The sequence below is a fragment of the Perca fluviatilis genome, chromosome 12, assembly GCF_010015445.1.
Source record: "Perca fluviatilis chromosome 12, GENO_Pfluv_1.0, whole genome shotgun sequence".
NCBI classification, from domain to species: domain Eukaryota; kingdom Metazoa; phylum Chordata; class Actinopteri; order Perciformes; family Percidae; genus Perca; species Perca fluviatilis.
In genome coordinates, this window is record NC_053123.1 from 16,944,008 (window position 1) to 16,959,438 (window position 15,431).

General features: G+C 43.0%; 1 protein-coding gene across 2 annotated transcripts in view; it reads right to left on the reverse strand.

Moving 5' to 3' along the window:
- lrp2a (low density lipoprotein receptor-related protein 2a) overlaps nucleotides 1-15,431 on the reverse strand; it is a 37,918-nt gene that overhangs the window by 5,758 nt on the left and 16,729 nt on the right. Inside the window, exons 30-54 of one of the 2 annotated variants that reach the window (XM_039818662.1) lie at nucleotides 15,255-15,420; nucleotides 15,016-15,174; nucleotides 14,628-14,917; nucleotides 14,324-14,524; nucleotides 14,048-14,074; nucleotides 13,895-13,930; nucleotides 13,571-13,813; nucleotides 13,354-13,479; nucleotides 12,624-12,743; nucleotides 11,938-12,069; nucleotides 11,114-11,315; nucleotides 10,718-11,013; nucleotides 9,527-10,193; nucleotides 8,531-8,701; nucleotides 8,222-8,445; nucleotides 7,872-8,049; nucleotides 6,780-6,976; nucleotides 6,419-6,664; nucleotides 6,069-6,197; nucleotides 4,116-4,235; nucleotides 1,498-1,614; nucleotides 992-1,108; nucleotides 736-873; nucleotides 477-599; nucleotides 230-358 (exon numbers count right to left, since the gene is read on the reverse strand). In XM_039818662.1, coding sequence (XP_039674596.1) covers nucleotides 230-358; nucleotides 477-599; nucleotides 736-873; nucleotides 992-1,108; nucleotides 1,498-1,614; nucleotides 4,116-4,235; nucleotides 6,069-6,197; nucleotides 6,419-6,664; nucleotides 6,780-6,976; nucleotides 7,872-8,049; nucleotides 8,222-8,445; nucleotides 8,531-8,701; nucleotides 9,527-10,193; nucleotides 10,718-11,013; nucleotides 11,114-11,315; nucleotides 11,938-12,069; nucleotides 12,624-12,743; nucleotides 13,354-13,479; nucleotides 13,571-13,813; nucleotides 13,895-13,930; nucleotides 14,048-14,074; nucleotides 14,324-14,524; nucleotides 14,628-14,917; nucleotides 15,016-15,174; nucleotides 15,255-15,420 — 4,554 coding nt within the window. The remainder of the gene's footprint in view (nucleotides 1-229; nucleotides 359-476; nucleotides 600-735; nucleotides 874-991; nucleotides 1,109-1,497; nucleotides 1,615-4,115; nucleotides 4,236-6,068; nucleotides 6,198-6,418; nucleotides 6,665-6,779; nucleotides 6,977-7,871; nucleotides 8,050-8,221; nucleotides 8,446-8,530; nucleotides 8,702-9,526; nucleotides 10,194-10,717; nucleotides 11,014-11,113; nucleotides 11,316-11,937; nucleotides 12,070-12,623; nucleotides 12,744-13,353; nucleotides 13,480-13,570; nucleotides 13,814-13,894; nucleotides 13,931-14,047; nucleotides 14,075-14,323; nucleotides 14,525-14,627; nucleotides 14,918-15,015; nucleotides 15,175-15,254; nucleotides 15,421-15,431) is intronic. The other variant, XM_039818663.1, reaches the window with a different exon arrangement.

The following is a 15,431-nucleotide window of genomic DNA, read 5'->3' on the forward strand; positions in this document are numbered from 1 at the left end:
CTTGCACCCAGTCAGGTACAGTCCAGTTGAAGTCGATATATAACTTATCAAAGTTGGTTCATGGCATTATAGTGCGTATATGTCCATTTAACTTACTACTGTGGTCTAACTCAGTTGGAAACTAGTTATTTTATTTATCTTAATTGTAGTACACCTGTAAGTTTGAAAATATATTTTTAATTTTTCAATCCATCATTGTTACTAACATGCTATTTGTTAATGTACTCACGGCAGCCAAGCTCATCCGACTGTTCTCCACAGTCATCATAATCATCACAGGCATACTGCAGAGGGATGCATTGTCCGTTACTGCATTTGTACTCATCATCTGTACAGGGTCCATGAGTGGGACTTTGGCCTAGATGGACACAAACATATCGACTCAAGAGATGCTGTAGATGCGTGTTTAAAAAAGTAAAATAGAACCTGACATACGTTTGAGTAGATGAATGAGCTAAACAAACTATCATACTCACAGTTTTCCTGTCTCTCATCAGAGCCGTCACCACAGTCATCAACAGAGTTACACAGCTCGTGGCTGTAGATGCAGCGGTTGTTGTCACAGCGGAAACGGAACGGAGTTTCACACTGGATTTCCACTGTGGATGAACAGTAAGTCTCAGGTAAACCTTCGACACATTCCCTTACAAATAGCGAGTCATTATTAAGTTTGCCTGGTTCTTGGCAAGAATCTAATAAGCTTGGATTTTTATGAGTGTTTATGTCACTTCTTACAGCAGAGGTGAAGTTCCTCGTCTGAATTATCTCCACAGTCATTGTCTCCGTCACATTTCCAATGAGACTGGACGCATACGTGGTTTTTGCACTCAAACAGAAAGGGTGCGCAGTATGTGCCGTTGGGGAAGCGGGTCGCTGAAAGTCAGTGATAAAAAAAGAACATGTGGTGCATGCTACATTCACTTATGATAAAACTCTCTTTTTGTGATAATTATCACCAAAAAGTGACAAATACTCAATGCTGGACACTTACGACAAGACGTCTCATCTGTATAGTCCAGACAGTCGGCGTTGCCATCACATTTGAAGCGTTCAGCGATACAGTGTCCACTGCCACACTGAAAGTAACCGGGATGACAAGTCCGCAACTCTGCAAAACAGCCAAACCAGCACTATTACTTCACATTCAACTATACACCACTCATGGAAAAGGGGAGCACTAGCTTCTTCTTTGTCACCCAAAATCCCCACATTTTTTCCTTTATTCCTACATTGGGAAATATTCTTTAATTTCATGTATCTCATCTAGAATAACTTCTTGATATGTGATGTTCAGTGAAACTTGAACTTCTAAAACAGTGCACTGCCAGCACTGTAAGGAAGAAATTCCTCAGTTTCAGCAGAGTGAATAAACTAAATAGTTGACTATTGGTGGTCCTGTCTGTCTATGCTTCAAAACGTGAAGTTGTTTTGCTTCTTTGTTTAGTGCAGCCCTCCGTTACTCACAAACAACAAGGCCAACAAAGAGCCTCCACTTACCACAGTCCCTTTCATCCGAGTTGTCCTCACAGTCGTTGTCATGGTCACAGACCCAACGGTCGGGAATGCAGCGGAGATTTTCACAACGAAACTCGCTCTCTGTGCATGCGCGTGGAGCTGAGGGAAAACATGAAAATGGAAAGTGTGAAATCAAGCAAGTGCAGAAGTTCATTTTGTGTTTATTGAACTTCCATAACACAGACACATTAATCTGATGGATGTCAAAAGCTCTTGTGTCTTTCATTCAACTTTGACACATTTCTCAAACCTGTGAAAGGTTTTTAAAAAAAATATTATTTAACCTTTATTTAACCAGGTAGGCCGTTTAGAACAGGTTCTCATTTGCAACGGCGACCTGGCCAAGAAAAGCGTAAGCGTACAAAACAACATACAGTTTCACATTCAATATAGTACAAGAAAACAGAGTGCAATAGGCTACAAAGGTACAGATTAAGTAGGCAGTTCAAAGCCGCCCCAAAGTGAGGTGTAAGTAAGTACGTTGATGGAAATGCGAAGGTGGGAAGGTAATAACATAATATACATGAATAGATGTAGTAAAGAGCCAGAATACAGTTAGTGCAAATTAAATTGTGGTTATAACGCAGTATATATATATATAAATAGATAGTCTATATGAATGCTGAGAAGTTGTGAAGTCAATATACAGATGCAAGATGTAGTCTAGTTAGTGATGTGTCAGTTTATTTAAATCAGAATATAATAAAGAGTCAATATACTGTTAGTGAAAATGTTTGTCTAGGTAGTGAGGTAGAATCAGAAATAACACAACACACGGTATGAATAATAAAATGCTGAGATGAAGTAAAGAGTCAATGTACAGTTTGTGTGAAGTGTGGACTAGCTAGTGATGCTGATCAATCATAGCACAATATGCATGAATAAACAGAGCTATCTAAATGCTGAAGTGTGGTTAAGAGTCAATATACAATTAGTGCAAGTAGTGGTCTAAATACTGAGGTAGGTATAGATGTGATTAGTAGATGTGTAAAAAAATAGTGTGGCAACAAAGGTGGGGGGAAATACAGTTTTGCATGCCATGTACAAATGTGCAATGGGGTGACAGAGACAGTGGAATAGGATGTGTAAAAACAATGTATGAATGATGGAGAACAGTTAGCACGTGCAGCTTGGTCAGGCGTGTTTTGAAGGTAGTTAATGGAATGAGGATTTTGAGTTTCAGAGTTTTTTGTAGCTCATTCCAGTCATTTGCAGCTGAGAACTGGAAGGAGGTGTGCACTTTTGGGGTGACCAAGGAGATGTAACCGCTTGAGCGGAGGTTATGGGTGGGTAGGGCTATATGACGATATGATAAGGTATGGCGGAACTTTGCCTAGCACGGACTTGTAAATGAGTTGGTACCAATGAGTTAGGCGTTAGAGGTTGCAGTGGTGGGTATTAAGAGGGGTTTTGATCACAAAACGTATGGCACTGTGATAGACAACTTCCAGTTTTGACAGGAGAGAGTTAGAGGCAGTTCTGTAAATAACATCACTGAAATCGAGAATTGGTAAAATTGTCATTTTCACCAAAGCGAGTTTGGCAACGTGAGTGAAGGGGGCCCTGTTGCGGAATAAAAAAACGATCCTAGACTTAACTTTAGATTGAAGCTGTTTTATGTGTTGCTGGAAGGTGAGGGAACTGTCTAGACAGACACCTAAGTATTTGTACGCAGTCACATTTTCTAATTCCAGCCCAACAAGCGTGGTAATGCTAATCAGACAGGCAGGGGTGGGCAGTGATCGATTAAAAAGCATGAACTTGGTTTTGCCAGAGTTTAGAAGTAATATAAGTGATTGAGTGGAGGGAGGTTTAGGAAGGAGTGCTGTGGCATTGAAGCTCTCCTGGAGGTTTGATATGGTTATCCAATGGGGGGCCGGTTGTGTAGAGGATAGTGTCGTCAGCACAGAGGTGGATTTTTGAGTGCCCAACAGCAAGAGCCACGTCATTGATGTAGAGGGAGAAAAGAGTCGGTCCGAGAATCGAGCCTTGTGGCACCCCCAAATGCTGTCTATTATTTTTCTCTTCCTCACACCCACACTCACACAAGCTGTATGTGCAGCCGTTACTATAGTGAGCTCATGAATTCACTGGAGACAAACTCCCCTGGCATCAGCAGCACAGCAACAAGGGGAGCGGTACCACCATGATTTAACCCCAGTCTCTGTTTCTCCTTTGAGAAGCTACATTATCTCTATTAACTGGCATGTTCTCAGACATGTTTAAATTCTCCAGGGCAAAGGGTGACAGACTCTTTCACTCCCTCTTTTTGACACGCTGAGGACAGCCTGTTTTTCTAGCAACTGATAAGACTACCTATCTCAGCACTCGGGCAGAAGTGTCAAGCCTCTTAGAAATCCTCCCTGCTGTCTGATAAAAATTATAGCTGGTCTATTCTTTAGCCATTAACACTCCCTTTTCATTTGGACAATTCACAGAAGCTGAGCTTAAATCCCCAAGTAAACTACTTAAAAGACACTTAGATGACACCAAAACAATGTACGCAGCTTTTTCACTGTTCACACTCGTCAGTTCTCAAACTAAAACCTGAAACGCAGCTGAACTATGTAACTTTATCAGTGACAGTGAACAGCACTCACCGCAGCTGCGTTCGTCAGAGTTGTCCCCGCAGTCGTCGTCCCCATCACACCTCCATCTCAGCGGGATGCAGCGGTGGTTGTCACACCGGAAGTCTCCATTAGGATCACAGGTCACTTCATCTGGGAAAGGAGCAGTAACATGAAACTGGTCATCCTTTTACAGCATTATGCTCAACTAAGTACATTGTTTCTCCTCGCGCTGCCTAAGAGCCTGAAAAACTTTGGGTAACACTTTACTTGAAGGTATCTACATAAGAGTGACAAGAGTGACATGACACTGTCATGAACACATGACACTGTCATGACACATGAACCCTAACCCTAACTCTAATGCCGCGTTCTATTTACCTCGGAACTCGGTTTTAACGAGGTCAAAGTCGGAAACATACCCCCTGACCTTGGATTTACGAGCTCGGAACTCGTACAACCTCGCAGTAGCCCGAGTTCAAAATCCAACATGGCTCCAACAGTTGTGAAAGCTGCAGTAACATAAAGTTATAAGCACTTCTGTCTTATTTGTGTCACTAAATCAGTCGTTCACTAAGGCATGTCCAACTTCTATCTGTGGACATGTTGTTACGCTGTTTGCATGCACAAAAAACGGCGTAATGCATTGTTATCAACTGGTTGCTAACAATAGCTAACCGGGCTAGAGATAATGAAAACAATGAAAATCCGACTTTTAAATAGAACGCATTTAACTCGGGTATGACGTCATTCCCAGTTCCGGCTTCTGAGTTCCGAGGTAAATAGAATGCGACATAACCCTAATCCGAACCCTAACTTCTCATGACAAAAACTGGATGACACTTAATGACAGAAGCTGTATGTCATAATGTTTATGTCACTCTTATGTAGATACCTTCAAGTAAAGTGTAACGGAACTTTGTTTCAATTTAAAGAGCACCTTAAGGTTTGCTGGACTTAGTGCATCTGAAACAGATTGAGCACTTGGCTGCATTCTTTTTGTATTTGGAGGATGAGGTTAGATTTGTATTTATAAACGCAAATAGGCATATGCTGCTTGGACAAAAGATATTTACCAACTTTATCTTTCACTTTTAGGGGCAGCAGTAGCTCAGTCCGTAGGGAGTTGGGCTGGGAATGGGAGAGGTTGCTCGTTCAAGTCCCCATACGGACTGAAGTACGGAGGTGCAATGTGAGGTGAGGTGGTATGTCAGTTTGAAATGAAACTCATCTTGTTTTTTAATTAAACTGCAACAGTCAGAGAAGAGGAGAGCAGTGTGCCTAGGGTGACCTCTATCCATGCTAGTATGTGTCTGTAGAGGATAAGACTGCAGGAGATGGGAAGCACTGACGGGAGAGGAGTGGAGGAGAGCTGGTCTGAGCCGTCTCTACCACACAGTGCTGGGGGTCAAAGATAACGCAGTGTTAGCTAGTCCTGCTCTCCTAGCCCTCCACCTGGCCCATCTGCTACATTCTTACAGGAAGATTAGCGTGGCTCTTTCGTCCTATGCCGGCATGGCACTAATGGAGTGAGGGCCTCTGATAAGAGATGGGAGGGCCGCGGCAAGTGTGTTTGGATGGTAGCAAAGTACAAAGAGACTCGTTGTGAACCCTGCCCCCACGCAAGGACAGAGCAACAACACACGCACACACACACACACACACACACACACACACATATAGAACGTAGAACCATATTACCGGACAGCTCATAAATCTGTGGTGCTCTTAGGGAGAGGCAAATGGTGGGGGAGGGTGAGTGGTGAAACCCTCTCCATCAGCACCTCCCAGTACCTCACTGTGTTATGTCCTACAGGAGGCTGAGGTGTTGGCTAATTGCCCCTCACTCACTCCTTGAACACATAATCTTGTTTCCATGCTGTGAATGTTTTAATATTCTGAGACTTCTGAAATCAGTCTTCAAGTCACTGTGACAATGTCAACAGGACCTCAGCTTTGTCTCAAAGATATTTGTCACAGACTCACCACAGCCCTGCTCATCACTGTTGTCCCTGCAGTCATTGTGGCCGTTGCAAACAGACCACAGTGGCACACAGCGGTAGTTGGTCTTGCAGTCAAACTCTGTGTGGTTGTCACATCGATAAACCGGTCCCACTGTGGAGAAAACACCACAGTTGTCAAGTAAAGGAGACAAAGAGTGGTGTACTTTTATAAACATCAAAATACATGGATATTTAATGCCAGAAGGAGTCAAAATGTAAGATTAGTTTAAACTTCATGTAATATGTGCCTTCACCCACATCAATGTTTCTGCTCTGATGGAACTCAGATTGGGATTCAGTTATTGCACAAAAGAAAAAGTGTGTATTACTTACTACACTCCTCTAACGGTTCATCAGAGTTGTCACCACAATCATCATCAACATCACATTTCCAGTTCTGGGGGATGCAGCGTCCATTGCGGCACTTGAACTGTCCCGGGCGACAAGTCCTGGTGGAGCAGTGGGCAGGGTCCTCGTCAGACTGATCGCCACAGTCGTCCTCGCCGTCGCACTGCCATGACTCGGGGATACACCGCTTATTTGCACACTGCCACTGGTGGGTTTCACACTGGTGTGAAGCTGTAGTTTTTACATGAAGTCATAAGAGATATCATAACAGAGACTAAAAAGGAGCCACAAAGAATACACTCCATTTTGGAGAAATGAATAATAGCTATTAGAGAACACAACCCACCACACAGCACAGGGTCTTCATCTGAGCCATCGTGGCAGTCCTGGTTGCTGTTGCACAGGAAGTGCGGACTGGTGCAGTTTCCATCATTGCACTGAAACTGGCCGAGCCTGCAGTGGCGAGCCGGGCAGGTGGAAGGCTCGTCTGAGCCATCTCTGCAGTCCCTCTGACCGTCACATTTCCACCAGATAGGAATACATCTGTTGAAGCAGAGGCAGGGCAAAAAATGTTCCACATGTTGCACAAAAAGCTTTCCGTCACTCCCTTTAACCACTCTGAACTCATTACATCAACTAAACAACTACTTACAACGCTATGAAAGGCTGAAAAAATATAAGTGGCCATAAAAAGTAAATGCAGCACGTGTAGCATTTGACATCAATGCATCATTACAACACAAATTTTATATTACTACATTACTTTTTACACACAGTTATATTTATAAAAATGAAGATTTGTAGCCCCTACTGACCCTATCACTGCACCGTGTGTGCACATTTTGTGCAAACACAGAAGGATTTTGATGGATTATATTATGACACAAACAGCAGGGAGCGCTGTTTTTCTATTGCAAAGCCAGCAAACAGACATTTACTCTACAGTATATTCCTGTGTTTTGAAATAAAAGATTATGGAACACTACAGTCTTTGTAAATATTTTTTAGCAGGATTATTTTTGATTGAGAGAGTGATTATAACAAATCCAATCTGAAGTTCGAAAAAAATATATATACATTTTTAAGATTATTTTTTGGCCTTTTTACTTTACTAGATAGTGACAGCATATAGACCCAAAAGTGGAGAGAGAGGGCATGAAGTGCAGCAAAGGGCCGCCGGTTGGATCCGAACCAGGGCCACTGCAAAGAACTCAGCCTACATGGGGTGCACACTCTACCGAGTGAGCTAGAGGTCGCCCCCTGAAGTTTGAATTTTGATATGAACAAAACCCCTGGCATGAGATAACAGCAACCTATCATTCTAACAGTTTTTTGATTTGTTTATGGTAGTCCCACTAATGTCACAGTCAGTTCAACAATGAAAAGGCTGCACATAAAAAGATCACAAGGTATACCACAAGAAGAAATCTTGACAAACCTTTCATTGTTAGCACATCTGTACTGGGTGCTGGTGCACATGGGAAGGCATCGGGTCACACCTCCTATTTGGACAGTCAGGAAATGGTCCGGGCACTCGCAGGTGTGCTCCCGCCCCCCGTGACGGATCAGGCACAGGTGAGAGCAGCCTCCATTGTTCACCGTACAAGGATTGTTTCCTGTCAGAGGAAGAGCCACAGTAGGTCAAACAATCTCAGTTCACCACAGCTGGGTAAATACAGGCCAGGTATTGTTCTGCTAGTGATCAACCTATACCTAAATCAACGTAAGGAGGTTAATAAACTAACCTCTAAAAGGTCTTGATCACAAGATTTTGAGATTTTAACTCACCAATAGGCTGTCTGTAGGGATGACACACATGGATGTCAAATGGTCTGTGAGTGGTGTTAACCAGGGCCTGACGACCAGAGCCGTCATATTTGTTGCCTTTCTCTACTGAGCGTGTGTTCCAGTCAGTCCAGTATACAAAGTCCTCGAACACAGTCAGGGCAAACGGGTGAGACAAATCTCCATCATACACTGTGTGTCTGTGTTGACCATCCAAGTCTGAGTATCTGACAAGAGAAATACAAGTTACAAGTCTCACTGCCTTTACTGTAGGGAAAAACAGTGTGATCAATTCCTGACAAATGTACTTACTCAATGTAACTGAGATGGGCATCAGACCAGTAGAGCTTGTCATTAGTGTAGTCGATCGTGATCCCGTTGGGCCACTCTATCTTGGTGGTGATGATAGGTGCTTTGTTAGTTCCATCCATTCCAACACGACCTATAAAGGCTTTGTCTCCCCAGTCTGTCCAGTATACAAATCTAACAGGGAGCCAAGAAAGTTACTTTAGATCACATCATATCTACATGTATCTGAAAAAAAGAGAATCTATACTTCTGAACAAAAGTACTCACTCATTTTCACTCAGTATGAGAAAAAGCCCAACTGATTTTTTTTTTTAGATACTGAATAATTGTTTTGAGTACTTTCTGACAATGATCCCTCAAATTTGAGATAGACTCAGTTAGTTGCCTCAACTAAAAATTTAAACATTGTGAATAAAAATGACTAATGACCCCCCAAAAATGATGCGATTTGATACCAATTATAGGCAACATTCAGTTGAGTTGTCCATCATTATTTATACATTTCAATTAACTGCTAGCGTAACCGGAACAGTCTTACAGGTCGACAGGCATTCAACAGTTACTAATAATAAATTAATAAAGAATTATTTACTTGGGTTTAAATGGAGCTCATTTACTTTACTTAACTAAATCCTTATTTAAAAAATAGTTTCAAAACTTCTGTCTATGATGTCTCTATTATCCCTATACTTAGTAACAAATTAAAGGAAATTACAGACACATAAAATAAGGGCAATAAAATGTAACAATATTAAACTGGAATTGAGACAAATAAATATAAAATATGCATAATAATTCTGCCTATAAAACATTTATCTCTGCAATTTATTGCACTGCTCTTTCTTTCAGACTATCCACTATCATACCCGCTGATAGCAACATATTGTGATAAGCAATATTAGCAGCCCAGCCACTGATACTGGCCCTACTGATATATTGATATAGTGCTCTATCATAAGATACAGTAAGATTCATAATTCCTCCTTGTGCCTGACTTACCCATATTTGGGATGCAACACAATGGCTCTGGGGTTTTCAAAGCAGTAGGTGTTATTGACATCAACGCAGTGTTCAGCCAGTTTCTTCACAAATCGACCATCCAGTTCAGACACTTTGAGACAATCCAAAAAGCTGTCCACCCAGTAGAGTTTTCTGGCTATCCAGTCAACTGCAAGGCCCTCCCCATGTAGAACTCCATTGACCACCACCTCTCTGTTACTGCCATTGAAGGACATTCTCTCAATCACCCTGCGGCTCACATCAATCCAATAAAGACGCCTGTCTACACGATCAAAGTCCATGGCCACCACACTGGTCAGGCCCTGCAGGATCAGAGAGTAGGCCTGTCCGTCTGTTGATAGGTTCCTAAGGTAATAGCGATTGCTGAAGATGAGGTATGGTGAAATGTTGCTGTTCTGACGGCAGCTGTGGCCGTCCGGCTCTCGGAGGAATCCTGGGGCACACTTGCACACATAGGAGCCAACAGTGTTCTCGCAGACCTGGCTGCAAACGCTCGGTGTCTCTGCACACTCATCGATATCGTCACACGTTTTGCTGTCAGACATGAGGCGGTAGCCAGGGCGACAGGTGCAGATGAAGCTGGTGGGTGTGTCGGTGCAATTGTGATCGCAGTGATGGATGGATGGGTCTGTGCATTCATTGACACCTGCAGTCAAAGAATATTAACGAAGTCAATAAAGTCATCAGCAAAGAAAAGACTTTTGTCCTGTCTAATCTAATCAAGAAGAGGGGAAACAAAGATGACAAGCTGTATGTTTTTGCCTTGTCAAAACAATTTTTTTTAATCTGTACAGTGGCTTAATATTCTTACCTTAACTATATATATGAGATGCTTAGACATAATCAAAATCGCAGTATTTTAATTTGATGATGCTATATTCAGTATCTACTGACAACATAAAGTCTCCTTAGTCATTTGCTATACATAATCTAACCGCAGCATTTAATATTGCAGAAAGCCCAATTGTCCTATCATCAGGTTGTTGACTATTTGTGGATGTATTTCTCTGTCTTTCTCATATCGCCTCAAGCACTTCTTGACATCTCCCCTAGAGGGAGCATGCATCATCTCCAGGAACCCAAATGCAGACAAACACTGAAGAACCTGAAAGGTTAAAAGTATATTATTGACAGCGCCTTGAACTATTCTGTAAATCTCTTCACACTCACCGCATCCCTTCTCATCGCTGTTGTCAGAGCAGTCATCGTTCCTGTCGCACACCTGGCTCAGGGAGATACAGTGTCCATTGTCACATCTGAACTCTCCAGGGGGGCAGGTAGGTGCTGGTGTGTGGCACATGTGCTCCAGCTCATCAGACTCATCCCCGCAGTCATTGTCGCCATCGCAGACAAAGTCATGGGACACGCAGCGGCCGTTCTGGCAGGTGAACTGGTGTTGCTGGCACGGCTGGTAGGTGCAGCTCTGCTCGTCACTGCTGTCCCCGCAGTCATTACGTCGGTCACACCTGATTTTAGAAGACAGGCCACAAAAGATGAACTCACATTGCTAGACAGACTGATTACAGATGGCATTTGCGATATTTTAAAAGAGTTAATTTATCTAACCTATAGGAGCTGCGTATGCAGAGGCCATTGCTACAGGTGAACTCATTGATGCCACAGGATCTGCGTGAGCAGTTTTGATGTTCATCTAATGCGTCTGCACAGTCGGCGTCTCCATCACACACCCAGTCACGTGGAATGCATTTCCGCTGGGGTGGTTGGTTGTTCACACAGGTGAACTCTGCACTCGAACATGTGCGATTGCCTGGGAAAAAAAAATAAAAAAATCAGGCAGGGGGATTTACAAGAAGTTGAATAATGATGGTGATGACCCAATGTCAACCTGCATTTTTGGAAAGCCAAACATTCCAAACTGTATTTCAAAACACGCAGCCATGACTTCAAATTCTTTATCCATCTAATGTGATAGATCCACATTGTTTGAAGTGAGTCTCCTACAGAGGCTCAGGCAATGCTGAAGTTTTTAGCTTCAGGCACCTTATTGTTGGAGCAGACATTGGTGAGACATAAGAGTCTTGATCCACCCTGAGCCAGGAAGCCAGAGAAAGGAGACATGCACAAAGTAACGAGTGAGGCAGGAGAAATCAGGAATGTCAACTCCTTGGATTGGAGACCTTCTACAGGAGACTAAGATGCCAGGCACTGACTGCCAGTGTCTCCCACACAACACTCCCCCAGTGGTGTGTATCCTAATCCATCAGCGTCCTGAATAATGTTAGGGTACGGGAAGCAGGAGGGGGCAAAGTGGAGAAGTGATGGGGAACAAGAGGAGATGAAGTGGGAAGATGCAGAAAAGGATGAAGAAGAGGACAAAGAGAAAGAAAAAGTGGGAAGAGAGAAAGCAGAGGTAATGAAAGGATGCATACCACAATCGTGCCTCTGGTCTTCGTCACTCATGTCGCCACAGTCATTGTCCCCATCACAGATCCAGGATGAGGCAATGCACCTGCCATCATCGCAGCGAAACTGATCTGTGTTGCAGGTTCTGACCAGTGTGACTGCAGAGACAAATCGCATCACATTAAACTGTAGATAACACAGCACAGCACTGTTTTATTATTGTCTGCCAAATCATTTAAATTCAATATCAATTATTATCCCTTTTTTTTCCTTTTTGTGATTATCTCAGGTACTTCCCCCACTGCTTTTCTACTAATAAGCAAGGCACATTACAACACTGGCAAAGCTTTCAAAATAGTCATGGCAACTCCACATTCCCATGGATGGTGAGCTATCTAAACAAAAGCCAAAGTGAGGCTCTGTAACCCCTGGTGGACAAAGGGAGGGGGAGGTGCTGTTTGTCAAAAAAAAACCCCACAAAAAAAAAAAACACAAAAAAAAAAACCCCCCCAACCCCCAACAACAACAAACCCCCCTGACTCAAAATACTGCGCTACATCACTCACAGCACTCTCTCACAGCAGCACACAGATGCAGATTGGCGGACAGACACAAACACACAATAACCGAGCAGCTGATAATGGGGCGGGGGCAGACACACAAAGCCAACAGGCCCATTTTTGGGGGGATGAGAGAGTTGTGCGACACTCACTGCAGGACAGGGGTTCATCAGAGCCGTCTGCGCAGTCAGCCCCTCCGTCACAGTACCAGTGGGCGGGGATGCAGCGACCACTGGAGCAACGGAACTCGCTCTGGGAACATGTAGATGTTGCTATGTAGAAGACGTAGAAAGGCATGAAATCAATTGGAGGACTTGTCAGGGTGGGAATTTTAGCATGCTGAAGGGGGGGGGGGGTGGGCTAAACCTTGTCTGTTTCTGGCTTTATATCCTTTTTCTAATAACGTTAGGTGGATTAAAACCCTGTTTTACGCATACTGAGCAGATTAAAATCTTGCAACATATCATACTCAAAATGATTTCTGCTTACAGACTCCAGTGTGTTAAATCCACACACAATTAATAATAATTGTGCCAGTGTTTCTTTGTGAACCCTTTTAGTTTTGTATCCTCTTATGATGACTGTAAGGCTGTATGATCAATGTCATTCCTTGAACCTATATAGTTGTTTTCAAAATCAGTCCCTATTTGCCACATAGTGCACTAAATATATATTTATATATATATATATATATTGAGAGCAAGTGAGGAGCATTAACAACATCATGACGCTGGAACTGGAATTAGAATGCAGCCATTATTAATGTTATTAATTACAACCACGAAAAAGGCCTATTCAAGCCATTAATAAAGCAACACAAATATTAATTTGCTTCAACAGGAAATAAAACACAATATTGTTTTAATCCTAAAACTGACTCACCACAGTGGGTAGGACTCTCGTCGCTCATATCCCCACAGTCGTTGTCTCCATCACACAGGTATGAACGTGGGATGCAGATGTTGGTAGACTGACATTTTGTGTGCTCTGGCTGGCAGGTTCTCTCCGCTAAGATAATCAGAAATTAGAACTGATATTTATCATAAGTAATAACCAATGTAACTCTGTTTGATTTCTGTGGCAAACTAAAGATTCTCACGGCAGTTAAGTTCATCAGTTGTGCCGTTGTCATAGCAGTTGTTCATGCCGTTGCAAACATAGTCCTTTGCGATACAGCGGCCATTGTTGCAGGTGAACTCTGTGTTGGGGTCACACGGCCTGAACAGACAGCTCATCTCGTCACTATTGTCTCCACAGTCGTCATAGTGGTCACAGCGGTAGTGGTAGGGCACACATCGCCCATTGCCACAAGTAAACACTGTGGGCTCACAGGTGTGGAAGGCTGCCAATCAGAATCAAGAACATGTCAGAGCTCTGGCCAATGGAGAGGCCTGAATACACATGCAGTGGAAGCTCATTTTACCTGACAGGGCAATAAATGATGACAACAGCTGTGGGGCTGCATGCAAAGATATAAGCATATTGATTCATTTGTTAGTGTTCATTTGTTTTAAGACCTAGGAATTAGGTGCATGTCAATGGAAATGTCATTATGAAGTGCAAGCAGCATACACACCAACAAAGTTGAAGTCAGGTTTTGCCCCTAAGAAAGAATTTAGTTAAAGCAGAAACACATAACTTGTTAGTATTAGTGAAGGTAAAAGATATAGAATTGCATTTAATAGAGAAGAGAGTTCTGATTCACTCATGCAAGAGGTGTAAGGGCTCTATGAGGACCGCTATGACTAATAATCAACAGTGAGATTTTGTATAATTCAATAAAACACAAAACAATATAAAAATGCAAAAAAAGAGAACACAATTAATTCAAGCCCTTTTAAGAACACCCTACCACAGATTCTCTCCAACTCATCGCTGCCATCTCCACAGTCGTTGTCATTGTCACATTTCCACTGTGCACGAATACAGCGACCATTCATACAGGTAAACTGGCCGGGCTGGCAGCGAGTCCCATTATCAGGGATACAGTGCTTGCTGTCAGCCAGGTACCAGCGGCCCTCTGATGGACACTGGCACTCAGCTCCGTTGGGTCCTAACAAGATACAATTGCAGTTTATACATTTAGTTGGGGTTTTCAACTACTGCACTAAAAAAATATTTCGCTGAAAAAAGTGACAGCATTAAACAGCTTGTACCTGGTGTGCAGATGTGGCTGCAGCCACCATTAAACTGCTGACATGGACTATCACACTGCTGCTGCTTCCTGCTGGCCAGAACATGGATATCCATTGGCCGAGATGGCAGGTTCTGAATCATGACCCTCAGGTCAGAACCATCGTGTTTGTTGGCCCGATAGATGCTGCGTGTGTTCCAGTCGGTCCAATAGATGAACTGGCCAAACATGGTCATAGCAAAGGGGTAGATGGCTGTGCTGACGATGACTTCCCGATTGGACCCCGTGAGAGAGGATCGCTCAATCTTCTGTCTGATGGCAGAGCAAAATAATGATAATAGCAGCAGTTTGACAAGGTCAATAGAAACAAGTTGGTATATATTTCAGCAGTAGAATTTTTCAGATCTTACAAGCTGGCGTCTGCCCAATAGAGTCTCTCTTCTTCATAGTCCAGGGTCAGTCCATTGGGCCACACAAGACTAGTGTTCACAATCTCTGTTCTGAAGTTTCCACCCAAGGTAGCACGTTCAATCTTTGCATGGGTTCCCCAGTCTGTCCAATACATGTAACTGTGGAACATGGAAGGTTTATGTTTTAAATCTCAGTTTAATCTAATGAACAAAGAGAGTGTGTGTTGTGATAGTCTTACCCCCTGCAGGGATCTAACATGATGGCCCTTGGCCTGGACACATGGGCAATAATTGTCCTTTGAGAGCCGTCCACAGACATGGAGCTGATGCTCTGGTTGACATAGTCACTGTAGTAAACTCTTCTGTTTATCCAGTCATAAGCAATGCCATCAGGAGCCCCCAGATCTGTCCAAACA